Source organism: Pleurodeles waltl, chromosome 5, assembly GCF_031143425.1.
Source record: "Pleurodeles waltl isolate 20211129_DDA chromosome 5, aPleWal1.hap1.20221129, whole genome shotgun sequence".
Taxonomy (NCBI): domain Eukaryota; kingdom Metazoa; phylum Chordata; class Amphibia; order Caudata; family Salamandridae; genus Pleurodeles; species Pleurodeles waltl.
Window position 1 is genome coordinate 1,586,181,797 of NC_090444.1, and position 22,115 is coordinate 1,586,203,911.

At 41.4% G+C, this 22,115-nt stretch overlaps 1 protein-coding gene across 6 annotated transcripts in view; it reads right to left on the bottom strand.

Moving 5' to 3' along the window:
- KIDINS220 (kinase D interacting substrate 220) overlaps positions 1–22,115 on the bottom strand; it is a 987,486-nt gene that overhangs the window by 662,082 nt on the left and 303,289 nt on the right. For all 6 annotated transcript variants that reach the window (XM_069235892.1, XM_069235890.1, XM_069235888.1 and 3 more), the window contains exon 10: positions 14,829–14,927. In XM_069235892.1, coding sequence (XP_069091993.1) covers positions 14,829–14,927 — 99 coding nt within the window. The remainder of the gene's footprint in view (positions 1–14,828; positions 14,928–22,115) is intronic.

Here is a 22,115-nt window from a genome sequence, read left to right on the forward strand (position 1 = left end):
ACATCCAATCCACTCCAGTTCAGTTCAGTCCACCGCACTCAAATCCAATTCATCCAGCACACAACAAATCCAACCCAAGTCAGTCCACCCCATCACAGTGCAGTCCACCACACTCCAATCCAATACCCCCAGTTCAGTCGACCACACTTCAAGCAAATTCATCCAGCCCACCTCACTCCAATTCACAACACTCAATTCAATTCACCCACACCAATCCAATCCACTCTACCTCAGTGCAATCCATCCCACTCCAATCCACCGCACCCCAATCCACCCAACCCAATCAATCCCACTCCACCTCCCCACACACACTACTCCAATCCACCCCATTCTACCACAATCTACACCACCCAACCCCAGTTCAGTCCACCCCATTCCAATCCAATCCATTCAACGCCATTCCAATCCAAACAATTCAAATCCAATCCAATCCACCCCACCCCAGTCCTATCACTCCAATCCACCAATTCCAATCCAAACTAATCCACCCCAATCCAGTGCACCTGACCCCATTCCAATCCACCCAAAACCAATCCACCCCACTCAAATCCAATCCACCCCACTCCAATTCAATCCAGTCCAACCTAATTCACCCTCAATCCAATCCACTCCACCCCAATCCAATCCACCCAGTCCAATTTAATCCACTCCAATCTAATCCTCCCAATCCAATTCATCTCACTTCATTTCATCCACCCCACTCCAATCCACTCAATCTGCTCAATTCTAGCCCAATCCAATCCACCCCATTACCTCTATCCACTCCAACCCACTCCATCCCACTCTATGACACTCTGCCTGTGGGCCACTGAGCTCTACGCAAGTCACACTTACTCCCCGACTCCACTCTACGACACTCCACACCACTTTTAGCCAGGCTGAACAGCAGCCACGCTGATGTACAATATGGTAAAAACACATTGCCAAAGCCAACAGCTCTTGTATTAACAAAACCAATTGGCTTTGCCACTGCTTGTTTTGTGTGTTTTCTCCTTGCACTTCCCTCGTTATCACTGCTTTCCCCTTGCTTTTGTTCCTGTTTTTGTGTGTCTTCTCCTTGTTTCTCCCATGTTTTCACTGCTGTCTCCTAGGGTTTCCCACAATTTTTTTAAGCCCTCTCTTTGCTTTTCCTTCTTTTCTCATGGTTTCCTCCTTGCTTTTTCCCCCAAGTTTTTGCCCAGCCTCCCCATGCAACTCCGGACCATCACCTCACTCTTCGAATTCCAACAGACTCTCAAGACCTGGCTGTTCGAATGAGCTTCTGGGACCTGCAAGTGCCTGGATAACCTGTCGGTGATTAACAGGGATTTACAAATCTTGACTGACTGATTGAACAGGGATAAATCTGAGCTCTTCCCTTGGACGCAGACCACAGTGAGTTTGGACCTAGATTTCCCTCTCCACTAGTGTCAGGAACCTGTGAAATACCCGGGGGTTGATGATACACAGAAACTATTAAACCATTACCCGTGCCAAATTAGAACAAACTAAGTTGAAATTAGTTATATGGATAAAAAGCCCACTTTCCATTGCAGGAGGAATTTCAATTAAAAAGATGGCGGTGTTACCTAAATACTTACATTTATTTGTAAATAAACCTATTTCTCTCTTTAAAAAAGTATTCAGTACACTTCGATTATTGCTCATCAAATTGGTGTGGTGGCAAGTGGGGGAGGGGGGCAATACCAAAACTGTTTGGTGATTCTTATTCTGTCTTCTGTCTTACGATAAATGCAGTTTGTATGTCCCAGATTTTGAGTCTTACTACCTAGTAGCCAGCCGCAGCTCCTCTATGAGGGAGGAGGAGAGCCTCCCCACTAAATAAAAATCCTGCAGAGAAGAAAAATAAAATGGTAATAAAGTTAATTTATTACCTTTAATTTTCACTACTCTTCATCCAGAACCCAGTGTCAGGGCTGGGCGGGCCCGACCATTGCTACTAAGTGGCAGCAAGAAGTGGTGGGCACTTAAGTTTAAAGTGCGCATATCACTTTGGCCTGCTGTCTTAGATAGCTGGGTGGAGAGTAAGCAAAGGCCTTCAGGAGCGCTGAAACAGCCAGCTTTAACTAGCATGAGAGAAGCGCCAGAATTTGTTAACAGCATAAGACAAGCATCTGAACTGGTTTGAAGAGTTGGCTGGGGCCCGTGTTGGACTGGAGGAGAACACCAAGACCGGAGGACGTGCAGCAGGGTAAGTGTATATTTTTCAGTTTACTTTTTTTGCAGTGTAAATGAAATCCCTGGAATGCATTACATTATTACCATTTTAAAGTTACACAATTTAACTTTAAAACAATAATATAAAGCATTTCAGTTACTACATGCATCCAAAGTTTTCATTTTCCCCGTCAGGAAGGCACCTTTTTCACCCATTTGCACACCCCTCCCCCCACCACTTTCAGCTGCCACTGCTGGTAGCATAGACACATTTCCCCAGACATTGGCTTCATCCATCACTGGGGCCTACTCATCTAATATTGGAAGGAGAACAGATACCTTACATACACAACTGCCAACAAGATTGCCAAGGCTACAAATGACAGCACCCACAGTGGCCATCACATGCTTGGCATAGAAGAAAATAAAGCAAAACGCTGTACTGGGCATGGGCTATTCACCTGTTACCACCTCTTCCCAGTAGAATCTAACGGACTAGTGCAAATGAGTCTCTTCTGGGACAGCAGGCATTGGTTGGCTACACTATTGAGAGAGGTAAATAAGGAGGGTATGACATGAGTCTAGAAGAAAAGAGAGCTAGACATCAGTAGAGTGTTAGAAGATAAGTGCTGCATTAGTGTAGTACTCACACTACTTTAGTGTTGATAATCTACAAACTACTACATTTTAAATACTTAAATCAGCTCTACCATACACCAGAGAACATACATAAAGTTGATTGATTAGTTAGTCATAGATGTCGAAAATGTTGTGCACCACATGCTACATTCAACCAGCTTGGCGGTTCCCTCAAGTGTGTGCTATTTGGGGAAAAAATATTTTTTTAATTATCAGAGATCACTCCCTGGAAAGATCACAAATATTGGCATTTCTCCGGAATGTACACCTCGCTGTGAAATCCACCAGCAGATTTACAGCACTTGCCCTCCTGCTGGCTAGGCAGGGGATGGCCTTGTCTTGGTAAAGGGGACCTACCCTCCAAACAGAGGACTGAACCAAGGAGATGGCTATGTGCAACGATAGAGCAGAAACATATGCAACTCTGCAACTTATGAGGCCTATCCTGTAAGAGAGCTGGGCAGCTTTCAAAGCATATTTGCCATATGTCAGTCCAATAATGTGCCCTCAGCACAAGAGGGACACCTCACCCATATGGGTATACAAAAATATTTTACTCAGATACATGTCACATGAAACCTACATACAGAAATGCCTTTCTATTCATAACAGGGATCTTTTGCACCTGAACTCAAAGTCTACCGCTACACACTAAATAAACTTACATCCAGTATGTGGAAAATATCAAATGTGCCAAGACAATGCTGATTAGCTAACAATTCTCAGCTGGGTGTTGCCAGTGGAGCAGTCTAGTACTGTTAGTAGAATGTAAAAGGGTCTATGGTTCTGTTGTTATTTTTGTGCCTATATGTGTTATGGATCATGAAGACGTAAAACTACCATACTGTTAATTCAGTTGCTGTAGAAATCAAGACAACATAAAGAAAATTTACATTGTAGGAAACTGGATTATTACCTGTGCAGGATGTGAGGCCTGCACAAGTAATCAGTACACAATTCATTCATGATCTGCAGGGAGCAAAGGCTCTAGCCTTGGGAGTGCTTAAAAATCAACAAGAAAGCCAAGAGGGTCATAATTTTTCTGGGCCAAGAAACATAGGGTCAGTTTTCAAACTTCCTGCAGCCCCCCACACTTTTTTTCAACCATTGGTGGTGCCATGCCGGTTTTGGGGGTGCCACAGTCCAGAAAAACAGACAAATTAAAAAGTTCTGTAGGACAGTATCGGGTGCTCCTTCTGACCAGTGAATACATTATGAGCAGATCCCCACCGCGCTGGCGCTGGGGAGAGCTACTTTTTGTTTGAGGCCATGCACCCCCTTTTCTTTTCTTTCTTCCCTCCTCCCCCAGAATTGGGACCGGGCACCCCTGGACAAAAAAGGTCATGGATTTGGTGGGGGGTGCGAGGTAACCTAGAGATCCCACAACCCAACCTGGCTCCCTCACTGTCAGTCTTCTCCCTCAGGCACAGGATCTGGCACTCTTCTTTTCCGCTCCGTGCAGACAGGGTGGTGGATTTGGTGGAGGCTATCCCGCTTCCCCTAGTCAAGGAGAGGTGTCTAGGAGGTCAGGCTCTCTAGAGGTAGCTGTGGATGAGCAGCTAAGGCTTATCTAGGAGACATGCAAAGCTTATGCAATACCACTTATAGTCACACAGCACTTACACACATGAACTAATCACACAGTGTTACAAAGGTACTTTATTTTACTGACACAAATACTAAAATAATGTATGGGCAATAATCTACTAGCAGGTGAGTAAACACACTAATATATACACCTTAGTAATCGGGAATGGGAACAGAAAGCAATAGAAAACAGTGAAATAACAGTAAATAATAGAGACCCTAGGGGGAGACCAAACTATATACTAAGAACATGGAATGCGAAAGTCAGACCCCACCCAGGTAAGTGGAATCTGTAGAGGGGAGCTGCAGGAACTAGGAGCCCCAAAAGGTAAGTACCAGAGAACCCCCCCCAGTGACCAGGAGTGAAGAGGTAAGTACCTGGTTTTTCCCAAACCCACAGAGAAACTTTGTAAAAGGACTGTGCAAGACCCAAACAAGACTGGAATAAATATAGAAGATGGATCCAGACAGAAGAGGATCTGCAAATGAAGGGGACCAAGTCCAGTTCCAGTTGGAGTGTCAGGTTGGTGCAGGAGCCACTACCACCCTTCTGGAGATGCAGGACCCGGTCGACGGTGAACACCAGGAGCCGGGTATGCAGCACAGGAGCAGAGGAAGAGTTCTAAAGGGCTAATGTGATTACCTTCCCTTTCACAGAGAGGAGTGGGTAGATTAAGGCATTGGGGAGGCAAAGTAATATGTATCTCAGAAATTCGGTGATATATGTCTCAAATGTTGTTAAAGTTGACTAAAACCTAAGCCCAGTAGCTTCCCAGTTTAGGGCAGTGCAATAATGGGTGGTTCAACATTCCCGGTTGAACACATTGATGCCCGCACCCCTCACTTTCCCCCTGCTTCCATTTGGCTAACTTAACTGGTGTGTTGTACCAATAATGTGTTATTGTTGCGCTATGTGCGGAGGTGCGAGTTTTATGGAAGACAGCCGACCATTCCTTACAAGTGAAGGGGCATTTGCATTCTGTTTTACACCGCTTTTATGCTGTAGACTTGCTAGAAATAGTAGGTCTCTTAAGGAAAGTGAATATGTCTGAAAGAAGGCTCAAGTTGTTGCTGCGAGTAAGCAGCCATCTTTCAAAAAGGGTAAAGGGTCTGCTAGCATGTGCTCAGATTTGAGGTTGTACTACCAAGCGGCAGATGGCCACATAATGTCAATAGTCCAATGCTGGTATACTATAGTCGAACTAAATTCACAAGAATTCTAAAAGACCATTGTAGGAAGCTGGCTCTGTATGCACTATACCAAAATGAGTTATAATGTTCACAGAGTCCAGTTGATCCCCAGATGCTTAATAGAGGTCAAGTAGATGATACTCATGATCTCTTTTGTGGTAGTGTGGTCGAGCAGTTAGGCTTATCAAAGGGTAGTGCAAATCATTTACTGTTCACACACAGTCAAGAAATGAGGCACACTCAATGACTAACTCCAGGCCAATGTTTTTATATGGCAAAAATATACTTTGTTACTTTATTTCTAGAACCAAAAGGATCTTTGTTGCAGGTACGTACAGTTGTGAGTTTGTATCAAGCTTATATATCAAATGCACTTTGTTAGGTTTTGCAGATAAAACAGCTTATAAGTAACACTTTTCAATTTCAAAAGTAGACACTTAGTGCAATTTCTCATAGGAAGCAATGCTATCCTAGGGGAGGAAAAGTGTTAACACAGCTTACAGGTAAGTACTGGGCTTACAATCCCAGTCTTCAGGGGGTTAGGATGTCCACAAGCCAAGGTTCAAGTTGACCCCATAGAGCGCACTACCAGCAACACAGGACCCGCCGGGTGTAGAGGTCAAAGTTAGTGTTGGGTTTTTAATGGAATCCTATAGAGACTGGAGGCACACGGAAACAAACAGGTGCAGGTAAGTACCCGTGACATCAGGGCACAGACCACAATTTGTTAAAGATATTTCAAAATTAATATATCAAATAAAGCATTCCCTACATGCAAGAATTTGGCTCCATGAGAAGTGAAAGGACCAGTTTCCACTAGAAGTGTGCAAAATGTTTGTAATTTGCAATTGCATAATTATGCAAAGTTCTGTGAAGGTTACACGAAATGCGAAACCAGCATTTTGCACTATGTTTTAGTGTAAAATGCGTCCTTGAGCCCATTTTGGATGTTAATGTGTTGCATTTTTTTTTTTTTTTTTTTTTACAGCTAATGGTGCATAAATACATGACATGATGTAAAAGTGTAATTTTGGAAATTTCATGTAAAAAAGCATAACATGGAGTTATTAAACATATTAGAGTATGCTGGCATAGAGGCAATTTTACCCAGTTCTACTTTCAACCTTAATTTCTAAGGAATTAGTGTGAGATCTAGAATAGGGTGCATACCCAGCCCTTTGCCAGGAACAGAATAAATGGTGCCTCATCATTCTGGGAACGTTTTCCTATGGCACCCTTTGTGGATCAGCTGAGCATTTTGAGCCATACAATCCAAGCTATAGCCCTCTCATGAGACCTAATTAGGCTCCAGCTGGTGTGAGATTGCTAGTGGTTACTTCTGGAAGGGGACTTGCCTGACAGTTCAGGATGAACTGTTCCCATAAAGAGAAGATTCAGTGCTGATTTCCATAAGACCGGTCTCTACCTAGAATGGCACAACAGGTGAAAAAGATGCGTTGGAACAACAGTAAGAGCGGCCGTCACTGGAATAGCATTAGCTGCAGAAAATAGTTACTGTATCGGTTTAGAGAAGGCCCTATAATAAATCAGATGTATATCTAGGAAAATGCACTTGTCCCCTGAGCTTGATAAGAAGCTATTTAAGGAGCAAAACTAAAGCAGAGCCCAAAATTCCTGTATTAACTGGACCCTCTCAATTTCTACTGTAGGAGAATACAGGTATAAACAAGGAGAGGGGAAGGAAATTGGTAACAACGCTTAGTGGGGAATAAGGAGTTTTTGTGCAGTGTTCCACAAAAAGAAAGAAAGAAAGAAAGAAAAGAGAGAATTCAAGTGGAGAATCTTTAGCACTATTATCATGTGTCAGGTCATTCATCTCCGACACAAGCACCGGGGTCCACTTGGACATCATATTTATCTCTAGAAAGATGTTGCTAGATTTACTGCCCCTCTATTGAGAGTACACACATTGAGGGGATTTGTAACATCAATGCCATTCTCAAGATTGAGCATCTATGTTTGAGTGTAGTGGAGACACAGACCATGAAGAGAATGATCTTTATGTTAAGAAACAAGTGGAGAAGAATTCAAAGTTGCAGGTAGCTGGCTGTGAGAAGAAATGGCAAGCCAGTTGTTGCTGGAATGAAGATTAATATTCAGAATGGCTACTTGCTGGAACCTCGGAACCAGCATTACTTAGACACTATTATCTTCAAGACCCTTGGCTTTTCCCCAAAGGATAGTACACTACTTTAAAAAGATAGGCTGTTCATTTTCTTGTGGAGGCTCCAAATGATAGGCCTTGCTTCAACTATGAACGGATTAGACTATCAGGACAATACTTGTAATGAGAAGGGGTAGAAGACACGTTCTTATTTATCTACTGATTTACATATTTATTTTATGAGTTTTAGGAGTTTTACACAGCACTATTGCCAAAAGGCCACTTCAGCACACTATCAGAGTAAGAAAAAGGAAAAAAAGGAGCATCAGAGGAAATGAATTAAATGTAAGGAAACCCAAAACTAGAGAAGGTATGCGAAGCAACTCTAGGCCTAGTTTTAGCTGGGTGGGGATTTTGGCAAAGGAGAGAAGAAAATGTATTTCTAAATGAGAACGTTTTCAAATCTTTCACAAATGTGCTAAAGTCCTCTTGCTTTCTCAGCGTGTGTGGCAGAGTATCCCAGAGACATGGTCCTAGGATTTGTAATGACTCATTTTCTTTGGCATATGCTGACTGCATTGGGATGCACTGGGTGGGTTGACTGATAGTGAAGCGAACAGCTAAAAGGACTTGGAGGTCACACTGTTGTGTTGCTATATGCACAGTATCTTATATTTGATCCTGTGTTGTACTGGGAGCCAACGAAGATTCAACAGGACAGGTGTGGTAGGTTCAAACATTTTGAACTTAACACAGATTCTTACTGCTTGTAGGTCTACATAGGCGCTACTGCAATAATAAAGCTACTTAGTATCACGTCTCTTGTTAATTCAATAATATTAGAAAGGTCTGATTTGCCTGAAAATGGACAATTGGTAGTTATTACTCTTAACTACAAAGTTCCTCAGTGCTTCAAACATGTCCTCTTTGAGAATAGTCCCCAGGTTTTCAGTATTCATTGAGTGGATAGTAATTTGTCCCAACTCCATTGGGCAGGTAAATGATGGCAAGTTGTATGTTTTTGTGCTGTCACTGAAAATAAAGACTGCAGCTTTGTCTCTATTGTGGCGTAAGAAACTGTCTCTCTACCACAATGCAATACGTTCCATGCATGCTGAGAAATTATCTTGATCAAGCACTTAAATCTGAGTAAGACTTTGAGAATCATCTGAGTACAACTGGGAATTGAGAAAATGTACATAAAGTTAATCATACACCATAGCTGCTAGGCATCTGTTTATCTTTATTATGTTGCCATGTGCTCAACAAACCTCCTGAACTTTGATGATTGACCTTGTGCTCGCAGCCTTGGGCTGCAATCTGCTTATCGCTGCCATATTACTTTTTCCAATTACAGTTCCGAGAATTGTCGAGCTTAATCAGTAACTGCCAGAACAAGTTTGTACAGGTCGTTGCCACCTCCTGCCAGCTGCATCTGTACCTTCTCCCACCACACGTGTATCCCTGAAATATTCTGAAGGCCGCAGAGGACCTTGAATTCGATAGGGGTGGAGTTGTCCTCTGACTAAGCAGTTTTGTGTGTGTATATAAGGTTGGGTGCCCCAGAGTGAAGGGGCAGCCTCCGTAGGATAGTCACTTGACTGTCCTGGGACTCTGTATTACCTCGAGCTATAAATCCATGTAATAAACTTCTCTTTATTCCTCCAGTTGGTGACTCCGTCTGATTTGTGAACTCTCTGCTAAACTGACCCTGAGGACATAAAGGGTGTCCCTCCACCGCTGGGAAGGAGACCCCGGGTGGGGGTCTAATCTTTCCTGGTTCCTCAGAATGTAGCTGATATAAATCAATAATAGGTGCCAGAAGACACAGGTATGAATTAGACAGTGAAGGGTAGAGTGGTGATCCTTCGGGGACTATACAGTAAACTGATTTTCAAGTAGATTCTGATGAACCAACTGTGATTTGGTGTTTCCTATCAGTGATGAATGGTTTGACCCTTTCTAGGACAGTGCTGGACAGACCAATCTTTTAGTCTGCAGAGAACGGTTCAGGGATCCACAGTGTTGTGCACTGCTGAAACATTGAGCATTATTAATGTTGCTGGTCTGTTGCTGTCCAAGGCTGATAGGATGTTTCCACAAATACTTACCAGCACTAATGCTGTTCCTCTTTCTGGTTCTGGTTAATGGTCAAGAAATGACATGGTGGACTTCTAGATGGTCCTGCAATTGTTTGGAGACTTTTTTTCTTAAATCTTACTGAGGAACGGTAGAATAAAGGCTGGTCTAAAAATGTCATGGCAGAGCCTGCTGAAGGTTTTCTTTTAGTTAACTGGGCGATGATCACTCATTCAACACTGCAGGCACAGTTCCTTGTAATATGGAGGTATTATACTTTCTGTGACTTGAGGTGCTAAAGGTTTGAAAAAACTCTTTGATACACTTGGCTGCACATGGGTGGGTAGAGATATTTGAGTTGTCAGTGTTTGCTATAAGTTTCAGCACTTAGTTAAGGTTTGTGTGTTTGCAATTGCAGTGTTAGTAAATAATATAAGGTGGGTTTGGGAAGTAGGCATTTTTAAGACTGCATGTTATTTTGTCAAGCATTTTCACTAATTTCTCCTCAAAGAATGGTCTAACGTCATTTCAAAGCTCAGACGATGGAATTGGTATGTTTGAAAGGTCATTTGGAGATAAGATTTCTCAGTAGATTTTGAAGAGCTCAACAATAAGGTGGAAAAAGATTAACCCCATTGAATGTAGAAACACCTTCTGGTTGATAGCTTTAAGATACACTCTCTTGTAGATTTTGTCTCCCTCCATTTTGGATTTCCCTCTATATATGTTCCAGTATCACCACTTTCTCCAACTACTGGCACATCCATGACACATATTTGAAATCCTAAAGAAAAGGAATCACAAAACTCTACCAAAGCATCCCATATGTAGACTCATCTGTGGGTCAATATGCAGATACATTTGTAGCATTCTTACAAGATGAGGCACAGTATCTTGAGCCAGTTTCAAATGTTCATCTAGATGATCAAGGCTCTGTTACTCAGATGCTAAGTTTAACATTAAAGGACCAAGCTAGCACAAGAAGAGACCACAGTTCTGTTGAACCAGAGAACAGAACAGGTTGATGACAAGCAAACTCAGGTTGAAAGCAGAATTAAGACATTAGACTAATTCAGAAGACCAACAGCAATGTGTTACAAATGAAATCACTAAGCTTTCAAAGTCAACACATGGATTAAAGCCAAATATGAAGATCTTGTGAATATGGCCCGAGGAACAAACCTTAGACTTATCCCCATCCCACAAAATCATGAATCTGGCACATCTGTAGAAAATCTGGTTTAGGGTATGAGTAAGGCCTGCATTGTTCTGGATTTTCAGGAATATTTAACCATCATCGGAGCCAACTGTGTACCATCAACACTCTTAAGACCCACTTCCAGCCCTGGGACTATTCTGGTGAATTTTGCTGACTGCTGAATTAAAGCAAAAGGTTCTCCAACAAGCTATTTGGAAAAAATATTTTAACACTCAGTATTAATTTAAGTTTTCTCCAATATGTCTCATAAAACCAGTCAGAGTATACGGGAGTTGAAGCAGCCAATTCTTAAATTCCAGAAATTAGGTATCCTAGCTATGCTGTTTCGAATGGCAAATCTGCTACTTATAATAAATGCCAGGGTGACTGTTATTTCACAAGTACATGAAGCAATGCAATTTAGAAATTAAGACAAATAACACAGGCCCTGATTATGAGAAAAGGTGCTATTTATTGCTCTTGATAAATAGCAATACCACGATATACAGTATTTACCTATTACAAGTTCCTGAGCAATAATATGCAGATTTTGGTGTTTAAAACATCAAAATCTACATCATACAGTAAATACCATATGCTTTTTCGCTGTTAAACTTCAGCAGGTTTAACCTGCCAAAATTGAACAAAGGCTGAGCTATTTAATGCATCAGATGATTATTATATGCTTTATTACAACCAAACTTGTAATGTCTACCCCTGCGCAAACACGGATTTGTACAGGGTTGTAAAACAATGACCTACTCTTAATCAGGCCCATTGAATTTATTCCTATAAATAAACTCCTGGATTTAGTTGGATTAGTTGCTTTATTACATGTAGTGGAAAACTGCCTTCATGGGAAAGAAAAGTGCATGACAGGGAACATACATAGGATTAGAAGGAAGCTCTGTAGGCCGCATAGGTAAGTGACACCACAGAGTTGTGCATAGGGGTGGGTCTTTAATGAAGGGGTGGAATGCAGGGCGGTGGAAGATGGGAGGTTGAAAGGGCAAAGAGGGTAAAGGCTACACTCAGAAGTCACTGTTAAGTGTTGGCACTGATAAACAAGCATTTGAACTGCAATAGCTCTCGTGTTCGCTCGAGTTTCAGCTATTAGCGTTTTCTTGCCACAAACTGAAAATAAAAAGTAAAAGTAAAACAGTTGACATAAGCAGCCGGTTCAAAGCGCTGCTGAGAGCTCGCAGAGACAGACAAAAGGAACAAGCATTTGTAATGCAAGAACAGAAAATGTGCGAGGGAGAGTAATGAATGGAATAAACAAAGTCACACATCACTGCAGATGAAAAGTAAGTAATAGACTAGAGCCCTGTTAACAGAAACAGACTGGGGCCACTGAAGCATCCAGCGCTCTGGTCAAATGCTATTAGCCTTTGAACAAAGTAATCCCTAAGCACATGCTTCATAGGCACAAGTGGGAGGGTACAAGTACTATGGCCATGCTCCAGGGGAGTGTACAACTATGGAAAAGGTGGGACAAAGAGCAAGGATTGACCACTAGCAAGCAAGGATTTTTTAAGGACACTGAAACAAACCAGTGAAAAAGCAGAGACTCCACAAAGAAGTATAGAAGTATATACTAAAGTATATACAAGAGGCCTTGAATGCTCGACCTAAAAATGACCATAATCTAAAAGAAAGAGATGATTACTGAAAGGAATGGTTCTAAAGTCATTTTTGATCTCAGAAGCACATGTTCAAACTATTAGAGCAAAGTTTGTTGGTTATTAACCTGTAGTTCAGTACGTTGGATCTTCAAATATTGTCACTTAATGTTAACTGTCTCAATAACTGGCATATGGAAAAATTAATGGAAAAATTAATCTTGAATCATAATCCCTCTACTATGAAGGGGATGCACACTGGTTTAGATTCAAAATAAACAAGGTTAAATTAAAGGGAACATAGTCAATTTTCAACAACTGAAGCAGCTCACAGAAGGGTAGCCATTATGATCTTGAAACACCTCAACAGTAAAATTATACCAACTGGGGTAGCTGTCAATGGAAGGTGGATTTGGGTTAACCTATAGGTGTGAGAGAAATTTTTACTGTCACTTGTTTCTATGGCCCTATTGTGAGCAACCCACAACTACTTAATAATTTACTTATTTATATCTCCATATTTTACAGGCAAATTTTTACTTTCTTCATGATCTGAGATTGGACTCTAATCAAAATCGTAAATTTAGTAAGCACAACGTTGGCATTTTATAATTTCATATAAGCAGGTGCTAGATCTGACAGGTAACTAAAGAGATCAAAATCCTAACACCATGCAATTTACTTTTATTTCGGTAGGATTTGAAACAGCAGACAGGGCTGATAATTTTTTCATTACTGTCAGCACAATCTCCAATTCCAAACAGGTTCTCAGATCATTCTGCAAGAGAGCTTATGTTTCTGATACCTATGATCTGGATTAGAAAATGTGGCTGGAAAATGAATAAACTGCTGTTCAACAATGAGTGGGTAATTGACATGAATACATTTATAAAGGATTTTGGGCAAGATGTAACAAGTTTCTCAATGGCGATTACCAAATTGTGTTTTTTTGTGAATTGCAATTAAGTATTCGCTATTGGAATGTATGAAACTCCAGGAGTTTCATATAGCGATTCGCAAGGGCTAGCAAATGGACCTACCTCATTAATATTCATGAGGTAGGTTGCAATTTGCGACCCACTGCAAATGGCTACAATCATAGGGATGGTGGCCTGCTGGGCTCATCAGACCACCATGTCTGTGAGTGCTTTTAGATGAAGCAATCTTTTTTTTTTAAAATGCAGCCTGTTTTCCTTAAAGGAAAACGGGGCGCATTTAAAAAAAAAAAAAAACCTTTTCTTTTCATTTTTTAAGTGTAGGCAGTGGTCTGTGGGGCAACTGCCTGCTCTTAAAACATGTTTTTGCATGCATTCACAAAGGAGAAAGGGTCCCTTGTGGACCCCTTCCCCCTTTGTGAATGGGTTACCACCAATTTGAAATTGGTGGTAACTGCGATTGTTTTGCGACTGCATTCACGGTCACAAAACAATCGTACATACCTCTGCGATTCAGTTTTAGGAAGAGACGCCCTTGACACCATCCCCTTCCTAATACCGATTTGGTATGTAGTCGCAAATCCAATTTGTGATTCGGTAACAAGTTACTGAATCGCAAATTGTATTTGGTACATACCAAAAATGCATTTTTTGCAATCGCAAAACTGTTTGATACATCTGGCCCTTTGAATTGAACTTACATAAGTCAGAAAGGAAAATTTTCTTGGATGCATTTAAGGCGAATATACGCAACAGACCAGATCAGCAACAGAATTAATTCAGGGGCACTAGAACAAGTTTCAAGATAGTTCTGTAAACTGTGCTAATCAGGACAAAGAGAGGACTACTTAGCCAGATACATAAATGGTCAAAACCTTTATTACTAGATTAAAAATATAGGAAAAACTGCCGCCCAGACCAGATTAAATAAATTCTACAGTAAAAGTCATACTACTTACATATGAAAGAAAAATAAAAGCCCAAAAGTCTAGAAAAATAACAAAAATGTAGGTGTTTGGATTCCATAAAGGACCACTGAACCCTGATAAATCATGTGTAAGCAGGCTTTAAAGTGCAGCTACTGATAACAAAATACCATACTAGAAAAAACTGAAAAACGAAACACAGTTTATGTAAGTAGACAATTCAAGTATTCGGAAGACTGCAAAAGCAGTCTAGTGTACGGTGATTGAAATTAGTGCAAAACATTGTGTATCAAATTTGTCATACTAGCTACAAAAAAAAAAAGAAAAAGAAAATAACACCAGCTTGCAGCATTGTTGCTCAAGCTTTACCTTTGTACACGTCTCCGTTTCAGGGTTACACTGTAAGATGTCCCGCACCATGGTAGCATTTCCTTTCTCAACAGCCCAGTACAAAGCAGTTTTATTATCCTGGAAAATTATAAAAGAAGATAAGTATTTATGATAAAAGTAAGTTACCACTAAACACTTTCAAAAACATAAATATATTTTCCTAATGTGGTAGATTATTCATTATTAAGAAAAGCAAACCAGAAATAGCATTATTTCAAACAATTAGTATATTCCGTTAGAACCAGGGGTGTGGAATTCCTATAGCCGATGACCAGGACATATCGTCTGGGGTCAAGAACAACAAGTTTTCATGTTTATTGTGTTCTTAGGACAAGTGGGCCCCATCCCCTGCAGCACAAACCCTTTGGCTGTCAGTTTACAGTACCACATTATGGTTCAGATCATATTTGTGCCCATATGTTAATGCTGTTCAAACTTATATTTATGGTTCCTTAATGCAAAGTCTTCATTATTCGGGTGAGTACTCCAAGAAAACATTGTAAGCTTGGACTGCACTAGTGACAGCGGTTCCACTAAAAAAAATGTGTATAAACATTTGCAAAGTTTAAATATATGAGGCTACATATAGTACTCCCAGCATGCTCTCTGGTTTGATGCAAATATTTGCAGAAGCCAGAAAGCAAGATTTTTGATTCTTTACTTTCAAAATAAAATGTTCACAAAAATGTAACTAGGAAACAAATGCTAAACTACTGTGAAATTTAGTTACTATTTTTTTAAGCATCATTCAGTAAAATATGCTGCTGCATGCTAATATTTCCCAAAACATCTTCATAATGGAAAAAGCAGTGTAACCAGTTCCTTACAAAATTATGGAAAACATGAAAATAAACAAGCACTGGCAAAGCCAACAGGCCTGCCATTGGTGATCAGCCTTTTGATTTTGTCAATGTTTGTCTTGTTTTCACATTTTCACACGTTTTTTGTAAAACTCTATTGGTGTGGGAGTGGCTAGACCCTCCCCATCGTAACAAACATAGGCAAAAAGCAAAAATAGGTTTGGTCTCAAAAAACACACTTTGCCACAGAAGTTCAGGGTAGTTAAACAAAACTATTTCATGTGCCAATAAGCTCCTTGTGAAAAAGTAGAATGCTGTCACTCACAGTGAAGCCAGGCGATAAATGGAGAGAGATACATTATTTTTATTTAAAGAAAAAGAAGCTCTTGGATGCCCAATTAGGGGCCCAATTCTTAAAAGAAAACCACACAAGTGCACAGATAGTATATGTCCTTGCATTAGTGCAGGTTTATGGCTTTCATGAATCCACAAGAATTTACAGAAGTATGCCAGAAAGTCATACTTCTAGAAAATGTTTTTGAACTGCATTTTTGCATGAGCAAATATGCATGTGTTTATCTGCTCATGTGGAAATCTGTTGAGCGTTTACTAGTTCACTTTCCCTTCAATCACTTTTTCCCAACCTTGAAAGAAGTTTTACTTCTGCTCTTTCATGAGAAATGTTTTTACCTTCCTCTGTAGGATATGGGAAAAGTATACAGAAGAGCTGGTGAAAACCTCTAAAACATGCAAGTTAGTAGGTTTGCACAGACTCAAAATGGCATTCCAACGCTAGAACTATTGCTTACCCCTAACTCCAGCCTCAGCATGTAGATCTTTTGAAAGGCGCCAAAGTAAAGGAATTGATAGTATTCAAACCCTACAACAGTATGAGCTCTGGCATAATCAGAGAACCTAATATCAGAGCTCTTATATAACGAGATTGCTGCTATAATTTGTGGCCAAATTGTATGGCAACAAAGGAAGAAGTGGATTTTTTCACAGGACAGGCATATTTATGAAGCAACCCGTCCCATTGACAAGAAGATATTCTGTAAAACTCCACACCCCTGTAGAACTACATAGTGTCAACTCTGGCAACACGACAAACCATAGATTCATATACATCAACAATTACTCACCAGCATGTGTATATTTGTTTCAACCAACCCACTTTTTTCTTTCTTGATCTGGAGTTTTTTTTGTATTTCAAATATTTAAATTAACACTTCATGGAATTGTTTTACAGACATTTCTATAAATCATTAAATATCTGATAAGTTACTGAAGTCATTGTTAAAACTTGCATATCTTATGGCTTCTTTGTATTTTATGACTGCCTTTAAATCAGAACTATTTTATTAACTATATTAGTGAGATTGTACATTTTAAATGAATAAAATATGTGTCCAAAGCTGCGTACAAGACAGCAGAGATCAGTCTGCCAGCTAAAGATGAGACCATTGAAAGAGTAAACCCATCACCATAAAACACATGGCAAATCATGACTTAGTAAATAATATGTAGACATCTTTTTCATACAAGAGTATTATTTATTTAAGGGGCTTAGTGTATTGTTAGAGGATATCAGTGACCGAATGCTACTGCTTTAAGATATCACTGACTGAACTGTACAGCTGTCGGGACATAAAGACAGAATATGATTGAATAGTCACAGGCAGTGTTATGCAAGATAACGGCCTTCTAAACTCTTCAATCATTAGACAAGCATTGCTACAAACAGTGATGAAGAAGAACAGTACTACTACTTGGAAAATCCCTCAAAAAACTACAAGAGCTGCATTTAAGAGAGCTGCCATTTCAGAACATAGGCACTAAGTGGTCACTGTCCTTTATGACAGGAGTATATGCACACAGTAGTCTGTGACGAAATCTGCAGCTAGTGCATGAAATTCTAAAGTGCAAAAAGCAAAACAAGTTTGTACTCAGAACTACTTTGTCATTACACATGACTGTTTGATATCCGTGAGTAACACGGGAAACTGTGCCTAAAGGGAAGGGTAGTAAATAGAGCACCATGATTCAGCAGGATCAAAGGGTCCATACCGCCAAATGAGATAGCACTAAAAGATTTTTAGCACTATACAGAGCAGCAATGGACCAAGTATATTAGATTTCTCTATGTCCCTGCTTCACACTTAACACAACGTTCTCCTCGCTTCGAGCTGTTGTGGTCAAATAGGTATAGTAGCCCCAAACAATGGAGCACTCTGCTTAGAAGTTCTGGTGACTTGTACAGTAAACAAGAGTGGGCAAATTACAGAAATGTTTTTCTGAAACAAATAAGGTAAATCTATACGCATACTTTTAGGTGCTTGTTTCATACTTTATATCAAGCAAAATAATTTTGAAAGTTTTTTGCAGTAAGGGAAAAAAGGATAAACAATTTATCAGTTGGATAATAAGTGCAAAATAATGTGGTAAAGTATTTAGCTTAGAAATTAGATACACTAGTGGTGATCGGACAGGGGACAAGATTTTGGCTGTGCCAGTTCGAAGTTTAGGGGGCAAATGAAGTGCTAAAGTAAGTGCTACTTTTTGTTCAAATGTTCTCGCAATGAGACAACATATTGCGATTTAATTTAAAGTTACCTGCATCTGTAGAGAGCAGGGGCTACCCACCGTCAGCCTCATACAACAGTGTACACTGTACGAAGATGAACTATGGCAGATGTTAATCTTTTTTTTACCCTTTACGTGTCCTGGCTGCAGACATTATAAGCAGCTAAATGCTGAGTTTCAGAGGCTTTCTCTGTATGCTGACAAATAGTTTTTGTCACTGGCACACTGAGTAACATCCCTGACCCTTTTCCTGGTCCGGAACCAACTCCACTGAGGCCTTTAAAAGCAGATCTTGTGGCTCCGGCTGAAGCAACAGCAGATGATCTTCTGAACAAAAAGTACGCTTAGGAGGGAAGGGAGGGGGAAACTCCTGAAAGGGAAAGGCATAACCATTTTCCACAATGCTTAACATCCAAGAGTCCAGTGTTATTGCTATCCATTCTTGAAGAAAATGAATTAACACCACCTAACCCCCTAGGTAACACATGCTGCTGAAAGGGGAGAGAACTAGGGCTGCTTTCCTGAAAGGTTCCAGTTGAGGAAGAAGAGGAGCGAGGTTGCTGGGCGGCACCACATTGCCTAAGTCTCCCATGAACTCTGTATTACCTATAAAGGGGGTTGGCAGACTGTTGACCCTGGAACTGCTGCTTTCCACAAAAGGAGGAGCTGCAGCCAAACCCCCAAACCTACGAAAAGGTCTATAGGTCGAGGAGAGTGACTGGAGACCTAAAGATTAGCCATGGCTTTGCACCCCTTGAATCTTTCAAACTGAGTCAGCTTTCTCTCCAAACAGTGTGGACCCGTCAAATGGGAGATCTATCAAGGTGGATTGTACATCAGGGGAAAACCCCGATCCTCTAAGCCACGCATGTCTCCTGCTAGCCACCGATGCACCCATGGCTTTGGCAACAGAGCCCGCTGTGTCGAGGCCCAATTGGATGACTTGTTTAGCAGCTACCTGACTGTCCTGCAGCAGCTCCTTAAAAGGTTCCTGCACATCTTGCGGCAGCTTGGGACCACCTCCTTAGCTGAGTCCATCAGTACATGGATATATCTGCCCAACACACATGTAGCATTAACAGATTTCAAAGCCATGCTACATGATGAAAACACCTTCTTAGCAGTCTGTTCCATGCGTTTCGATTCCCTATCTTCAGGCATTGTAGGGAAGGAACCAGGACCCGTTTTAGAAGAAGAGGAAGCCCATACTACCAGACTCTCAAGCATTGGATGCTGGCTAAGGAATTGGGGGGTCACCCGGCGCAGCCCTATACCGTCTGGCAAAAACCTTGTAAACACCAGTGGTAGACACAGGCTTCCGCCACAGATCCAGAACCAGCTCCGACAAAGCCTTGTTAAATGGCAGCAAAGGTTCAGATGTAGCAGAGGAGGAGTGGAGAACCTCAGTCAGGAAGCTGGACTACAGCTCCTATGTGGTCATTTCATAAGGCCAGCAGCCTTCCTGATCACACCATGATAAGTGGTAACTACTTCAGTAGAGACATTGCTTCGACTTGATATTTAAAAGTACTCACCAAGCCTTAACCTCCCCTTTTTTTACATGTAAGTCACCCCTAAGGTAGGCCCTAGGTAACCCATAGGCAGGGTGCTATGTAGGTGAAAGGAAGGACATGTAAATGTGTTTTATATGTCCTGGTAGTGGAAAACTCCTAAATTCGTTTTCTACTACTGTGAGGTATGCTCCTTTCATAGGATAGCATTAGGGCTACCTTCATATACTGTTTGAATGGTAGATTCTGATCAGAAAGGGGTAACCAGGTCATATTTAGCATGGCCAGAATGGTAATAGAAAATCCTGCTTATTGGTGAGGTTGGATTTTATGTTATGTTAGAAATGGGGTCTCTAGTTGGCAGCCGGTTTGCACTCTGTCCAAGTAGGGACCCTCACTCTAGTCAGGTTCAGGGAGATACCCGCTCAGATAACCCCTACTCACCCCCTTAGTAGCTTGGCATGAGCAGTCAGGCTTATCTGAGAAGCAATGTGTAAAGCATTTGCCCATAACACACAGTAATAAGTGAAAACACTACAAAAGGACACCACACCAGTTTTAGAAAAATAGCCAATATTTATCTATATAAAACAAGACCAGCGCGGCTCCGTGCGGCGTCAACAAGTCACGGTGCAGGCCAGTGGCATCATTGGCAGCGTCGCAGTGGTTTCTCCTCTTGAACAGCACAAAACACAGTTCCCAGTGCTGCAGGTCGAGGAAATTGAAGTCTTTGGTGTCCCCGAGTCTTCAAAGAGGAGGTAACCTCTACTCCAAGCCCTTTTAGAACTTTCTGATGCAGGACACACAGCAAAGTTCACCCTTTGCACTCCTTTCAGGCAGAAGCAGTAACTGCAGGCCAGTCCAACAAAGCAACACCACAAAGGGGCAGTACTCCTCCTTCAGCTCTTCTCTTCTCCTGGGCAGAGGTTCCTCTTGATTCCAGAAAGATCCTAAATGTCTGGGGTTTTGGGTCCTCTTCTTATATCCCTTTCTGCCCTTGAAGTTGGCAAACTTAAAAGCAAAGTCTCAAGTGTTTGCAAGATTTTTCCTTGTCCAGGCCAGGCCCCAGACACACACCATGGGGTTGGAGACTGCACTGTGTGAAGGCAGGCACAGTCCTTTCAGGTGCAAGCGACCACTCCTCCCTCCACTGTAGCACAGATGGCTCATCAGAGGACAGGTGTAAACAGCTCAACTTGCACACTGACCCAGACGGGGAATCCACAAACAGGCAAAATCACAGAATGGTTTAAGCAAGGAAATCCCTACTTTCTAAAAGTGGCCTTTTCAAACTCACAATCCAAAAACCAACTTCATTAAAAGATGTATTTTTAAATTGTGAGTTCAGAGACCCTAAACTCCTTATTTCTATATGCTCTCAAAGGGAAGCTGTGCTTTAAAGTGATTTAAAGGTAGCCCTAATGTTTACCTATGAGAGAGATAGGCCTTGCAACAGTGAAACCCAAGTTTGGCAGTATTTCACTGTTAGGACATGTAAAACACACCAGTACATGTCCTACCTTTTAAATACAATGCACCCTGCCCATGGGGCTACCTAGGGCCTACTTTAGGGGTGCCTTACATGTACAAAAGGGGATGGTTTGGGCCTGGCAAGCGGGTGCGCTTGCCAGGCCGAATTGGCAATTTAAAACTACCCACACAGACACTACAGTGGCAGGTCAGAGCCATGTTTCCAAGGCTATTTATGTGGGTGGCACAATCTGTGCTGCAGGCCCAGTAGTAGCATTTGATTTACAGACCCTTGGCACCTTTGGGGCACTTTACTAGGTACTTACCAGTAAATTAACTATGCCAATTATGGATAAACCAATCAACAGTACAATTTACCTAAGGGAGCAAGTGCACTTTAGCACTAATCAGCAGTGGTAAAATGCGCAGAGACAATAAACCAGCAAAAACAGAGTCCAGTAAACCATAAAAACAGGAGGTCAGAAGGCAAAAAGACAGGGGAAACACGCCAAAAAGCTGCCAGGTCTAACATATTACTATTTTAGAAATGCCACTTTTAGAAAGTGAGCACTTCTCTGCACTTAAAATCCATCTGTGCCTTACAGCCTAACTCCAATCAACATCTGAGTTGAGTTGGTTGACAGCTTCCTTGTGCATTTCACCCAGACAACCACAAACATAGGACACTCAGTCGCACCTGCACTCATCACTTACATTTCAAAGGCTAGTGGCCTGCCCTTACACAATGGACTGCCAAACCTCCTTCTGGGACCCTGGCAGGCAGACCTGTACCGAAAGGGGAACTTGTGCGCTTCAAAACCACTCTTTGAAGTCTCCCCCACTTCAAATGCATTTTTGAGTATATAAACTAGGTCCCACTAACTCAGACACTTCTGGACCTG